The sequence below is a fragment of the Carlito syrichta genome, unplaced genomic scaffold (genome assembly GCF_000164805.1).
Source record: "Carlito syrichta isolate Samal-C Ts95f unplaced genomic scaffold, Tarsius_syrichta-2.0.1 Scaffold304720, whole genome shotgun sequence".
Taxonomy (NCBI): Eukaryota; Metazoa; Chordata; class Mammalia; order Primates; family Tarsiidae; genus Carlito; species Carlito syrichta.
This window is the reverse complement of record NW_007248816.1, coordinates 51,772-57,619: the sequence shown is the minus strand read 5'-3', so window position 1 is coordinate 57,619 and position 5,848 is coordinate 51,772. Positions and strand designations below refer to the sequence as shown.

General features: G+C 42.0%; 1 protein-coding gene across 1 annotated transcript in view; it reads right to left on the bottom strand.

Annotated features, from left to right (window-relative positions):
* LOC103263096 (protein virilizer homolog) overlaps positions 1 to 5,848 on the bottom strand; it is a gene marked incomplete at its 3' end in the record, with an annotated part of 35,930 nt that overhangs the window by 5,285 nt on the left and 24,797 nt on the right. Inside the window, exon 8 of the mRNA XM_008060768.1 lies at positions 1,619 to 2,759. Within this exon, the coding sequence (XP_008058959.1) occupies positions 1,619 to 2,759 (1,141 nt within the window). The remainder of the gene's footprint in view (positions 1 to 1,618; positions 2,760 to 5,848) is intronic.

Below are 5,848 nucleotides of genomic sequence, written 5' to 3'. Positions count from 1 at the left end.
CACAGGCGGGTCTCGAACCCACGGGCTCAGGCAATCCACTCACCTCGGCCTCCCAAGGCGCGGGATTACAGGCTGAGCCACCGAGCCCAGCTTACTTTCCCTCTTAACCAAATTTCTTAAAACAGTAACCTACACTGTTTTCACATCCTTATTTCCCAGTTGCTTTTCATTCATACTTCCTCTCCCATTGCTTCAATAAACTGCTGTTGCTACAGCACCAACTACAATCATCTATATTGCAAAACACATGATTTCCTGTCCTTACCTTCTGAACCTCTCAACTATACCTGACACAATAATCATTCGTTGCTTCCTGAAACTATTTTCTTCTTTGGTTTCCATGGCATTGTTCACTTCAGTTTCTCACTTTGTCTTTCTATTCCTTCTAAGTATCCTGCCTAAACTCCTACTCTGCTCACCACTCACATATTACTGCCCCCCAAGGTTCCATCACTGACCCATTGATCTTCCACTGCAAAGTCTGTGTGGGTTGCCAATATCTGGCCTCCGAGCCTCTCTACCTTTCTTTGGGTTTTCTCCAAAGCCATTAAAGGGTGCTCAGACCAAAAGCAGGAACAGCTCAAAGGATGGAAGAGTTGAAATTCCTGGTGCAAAAACTTCAAAGAGGGAGAAGTTCGTAGACAAATGCCCCAGCCTGAGTCTTTCAGCGGGATAAGTAAGAGGCACCATTTAGCCAGTTCCTCAGAGGGTCCCTAATAGGATGAGCCCCAGTTATCCACAGTAATAGTAAGCTTAATAACACTTCCTTTACTGGCTTTTCTCCTCTACTTACTTTCTTAATGCATTTTTGCTTCCTAGGATAACCTTTCAGACAAAGAACTGCACTCCAGACTTTGACTCAAATTGGCCTTTTAGAGAACTCAAACTAAGACAGGGCTAATAGCTTCAGCTAAAAACGCGAACAGATAGGTAGATTTTGGAGTGGACACATGACCCATTTCCTGATAACAGACTATGCTCCAAATAGTAATAAAACAATTATAATGTCATTTTTCCATTAAAAGGTTATTTACAGGGAAATGCAAAGAAAAGCTCAAAGATTAAGACAAAATAAAAAACTTACTGTGAATGCTGATCCTAACACAGTAATGGCAAAATTGTATCAACAGATAACGAGAGAGGTAGATGGCAGAAACAAGTGGTAATGCAACCTTAAAGATATCTTTAACCAGAACTATAAAATTAAGTTAACAAAATACAATTTCAACTTACAATGTATTAGAGCAATAATGTATAAGGGGGTTCACACAGAAAAGTTCTCCTTTCTATGCTGTACATTTGTATCACCTTCACAGAAGTAACTAAGTAGTTTCTCATTTATTCTTGCTCATAGACATGTTTATAAAAGCATGTTGTTAATTATTACAATCTTTCACTTAAGTTCCCAATTCTGCTGTAAGAACTAACACAATATAGGCTTACCCACAATAAGGTGCTTTCAGGTGTTTTTAACTACTGAGTTTCGATAATACCTTGAAATAGCAAGTATCCTTACATAGAAACACATTACCTACAAACAGATTTTTAAAAATCAACCACATAAAATTGCCTCCAATGATCTGTGAAATCTATTTCCCAAAAAATAAATGTGTCTTACCTAAAGAGAACAGGGTATGGATCATCCCTCTCTGGAGGTCCAGTAATTCGTGCCATCGTTGGGAAAGACTTAACAGGAGGTTGGATCATTGTATGAGGTGCAGTTTCCATTAAGTGAAAAACTTCTTCTAGGAGATTAATAAGCTTTTCTATTTCTCCTTCACTTATATTTGAGGATTCTAAAAGATCCATATCCATAGAAACTTCTACCTCATTTTCATATTCTGAGTTTGCTCTCTCAAGTCCAGCATCTGTGTCATGATCAGGTTCACTATGGTTAGGAACAGACGAAGTCTTCTCTGCTAAATGGTCACCAAGTCGTTTAATTTCTGACAAGATTTCATAGAAATGGCATTTCTGAAGAATGGCTGAACCAGCAGTGACAACCCTCACAGTCTGATCTAAAAGTATGAGTTCCAAAAGTTTTTGATAGCCACTTTTTTCACTCTGCCTACCTCTTAAAAAAGCTTCCATTCCTTCTGTCATACTAATGACACTGTCCAAAGCTTTAAAAGCATTTAACTTAAGAGAAGATGATACATGATCAGCAAACAGAAGCTCAAATAATCCATTGATCACTCCTGCTTGTAGTAGTCCCGTGACTCCTTGAGCCCCACATTCTGCTAGTGAGGATACTAATTTGGTCCCAGCTTTTAGCTGTCGGACATTTAAGGCAATGGGTTGGCGAAGGGCTACTTGTAAATTTAAAGCTTGCATGGTCCAGTCTACCAACTGGCCAAGGGAATCTTGTTTTGTGTTCTTCAACTGCAAATAGCTTAATCCTTTTATTATTAAACTTGGAATTTCTTCTAAAGCTGTTACCCATTTTGCACCTCTATCTTCCCGATACAAATCTATTAGTTCTGTTAACTTCACTGAGGCTTCTATTGCTCCTGAGTTTTCTTTATCTGGACCTTGATCCTTCATTCTACTGATTTCAATTTCAAAAGTAGTCTTGTATGGACAGCTGAAGTACAAAAGTGGTACAAGCTCCCTGTCATATGGATCATATGTCATAGGAGGAACCGAAGCCAAGTCTTCAGCAGTGTATTCAACATCAAAGTGTGGATACTTAAATGTTTCACGTTCCAAGTCAGCAATTCCATCTTCATCACTGGAAATTTGTTCATAACCATCATCCCCTGAAAATCAGTTTGAATAATATTTAAGTATTATGTATATTATTTAATGCATAAATTCTAGTTAATCAAAATCATAGTTTAGGCTGGGTGAGGTGGTTCACGTCTGTAATTGTAGTACTTTGGAAGGCAGAGACAAGAGGATTGACTGAGTTCGTGAGTTCAAGACCAGCCTGGGCAACTTGGTGAGACCTTGTCTCTACAACAAATCAAGAAATTAGCCAGACATGCTGGCACACACCTGTAGTACCAACTACTTAGAAGGCTAGGCTGAAGGATCACCTGAGCCCAGTAGGTTAAGGCTACAATAGACATGAGCATGCCACTGCTCTCCAGCCTGGATGACAGAGTGAGACTCCGACTCAAAAAAATAGTCTAGTCGGGCTCGGTGGCTCAGCCTGTAATCCCACGCTTTGGGAGGCTGAGGTAAGTGGATTGCCTGAGCCTGCGGGTTCGAGACCCGCATGGGCAACTTGGCGAGACCTCACCTCTACAATAAATCAAAAATTAGCAGGGCGTGGTAGTGTGCGCCTGTAGTTCCAGCTACTTGGAAGGCTGAGGCAGAAGGATCGCCGGAGCCCAGCAGGTTGAGGCTGCGGTGGCCGAGAGTGGCCACTGCACTCCAGTCTGGGTGACAGAGACTCTAACTCAAAAAAAAAAAAAGTCTAATTAATAGTATGGCAGATGTTAAGAATTAATGATTTTCTCAACAATATCAACCTCTACCACAACGTCTACCACAACCTCTACCACAACTACCAGGATTTTATAATTTCGTAATAGAATAATTGTGAACAAACTACTTCCTTTTTCCTGAAAGGGATAAGACCTAAAAAAATGGACAAACTAGGCGTGGCACAGTGGCTCACACCTATAATCCCAGCAATTTGGGAGGCTGATGTAAGAGGATTGCCTGAACCCAGAGGTTCAAGAACAGCCTGGGCAACTTGGTGAGACCTCATCTCTACAATAAATCAAAAAATTAGCCAGGTGTGGTGGTGCAAGCCTGTAATTTCTGCAACTTGGAAGGCTGAGTGGAAGGATTACCTGAGCCCAGCAGGTCAAGGCTGCGGTGGCTGTGAGTGTGCCACTGCACTCCAGCCTGGGCAATAGTGAGACTCCAACTCAAAAAAAATAGGGGAGGGAGGGGCACACTTCATCAACAAGGGTACCTGCATAATGAACATTTGTATACCTAATGCTGAAATGTACCCCACAATTTTAAAATTAAAAAAAAGAGGGAAAAAAAATGGTCAAACTTCTGTACTGTTCAGTTTTACAATTAACTGCTACAGGTATCTTTTCCTCACAGAAATAAAATTAGATATACCTCAAAGTAACAAAAATACCTGTCTCAGGAGGAAGGAAATTAAGCTTGCTCTCTTGAGGGATTATTTTTTAAGATGAAAAAAATTGATAAGCAAAGATTATTAAAGTTAAATAAAAATTAATACCATAATTCAAGGTTAAACCCAAATATTTTCAGCAAAAACACTGTAGGTTCTTTTTATAATGTTTCATATTCCTGAATTTTTACTTACCTGCATTTATCTAGGTCTGTATTATATTTTGATGGAAATTCATTTCAAATGCTCCACTTTGCTAAAACAAAGCTTTCTTAGCATAATAGATATGTAGTTTTTTCCCTCCGTGTCAAATAAAACAGAACTAGAGACAGAAAACTTGCTGGTTTAACCTTCTAACACACTATTGCCTGGCCCTGGTAAAATGGAGATGAGCAACAATGGCCTAAGAAGGAAAAAGAAATGTTTCCAGAGAATTCCTCCAGCTCTCTTTTGATATTCCTTTGCTTAGCCTTACTTAGCCACCTACTCATACTTGAAAAAATAAAGGTTTATAGGGACCTGACTCTGAGATAAGCTAGATATCTTCTATTAAAAATCAAATTGCTGCCAGGCTCAGTTGCTCACGTCGGTTATCCCAACACTCTAGGAGGCTGAGACAAGAGGATTGCCTGAGTCCAGGAGTTCAAGACCAGCCTGGGCAACTTGGTGAGACCTCATCTCTACAATAAATCAAAAATTACCCAGGCATGGTGGTATGAACCTGTCTAACTATTTGGAAGGCTGAGACAGAAGGATCACCTGAGCCCAGCAGGTTGAGGCTATGATGGCCAAGAGCATGCCACTGCACTTCAGCCTGGGCAACAGAGTTAAACGTCTACAAAAAAAAAAAACAAAACAAAATACCAAATTGCTGAGCATGGTAGCTCCCTGCACTTTGGGAGGCCAAGAGACCAGACTGGACAACACAGTGAGACCCCGTTTCTGAGGAGGGAGGAGGCCAAGATGGCAGCGATACCCTCCCTCCCTCTCTCTTTTTGAGTATGCATCTCACTTTGTCTCCCAGGCTGGAGTGCAGTGACATGCTCATAGTCACTGCAGCCTTGACCTATTGGATTTAGGTGATCCTTCTGCCTCAGTCTTCCAAGTAGCTGGAACTACAGGCTCCTGCCACCATGCCCAGCTAATTTTTTTATTTATTGTAGAGATGAGGTCTTACCAAGTTGCCCAGGCTGGTCTCAAAGCCCCGGGCTCAGGCAATCCTTTCACCTCCACCTCCAAAGTGTTGGGATTACAGGCGTGAGCCACTGCACCCGGCATCCCCCTTGAATTTCTAAAAATAATGCGCCAGGCTCGGTGGCTCAGCCTGTAATCCCTGTACTTTGGGAGGCCGAAGTGAGTGGATTGCGTGAGTCCGCGGGTTCGAGACCTGCCTGGGCAACTTGGCAAGACCTCATCTCTACAATAAATCAAAAATTAGCTGGGCGTGGTAGCACGCGCCTTTAGTTCCAGCTGCTTGGAAGGCTGAGGTGGAAGGATTGCCGGAGCCCAGCAGGTCGAGGCTGTGGTGGCCGGGAGCGGCCACGCACTCCAGTCTGGGTGACAGTGAGACTCCAACTCAAAAAAAATAAAAATAAAAATCAATTAAAAATAAAAATAAAGCCGGACTCGGTGGCTCAGCCTGTAATCCCGCGCCTTTGGGAGGCTGAGGTGAGTGGATTGCCTGAGCCCGCGGGTTCGAGACCCGCCTGGGCAGCAAGACCTCATCTCTACAATAAATCAAAAAAA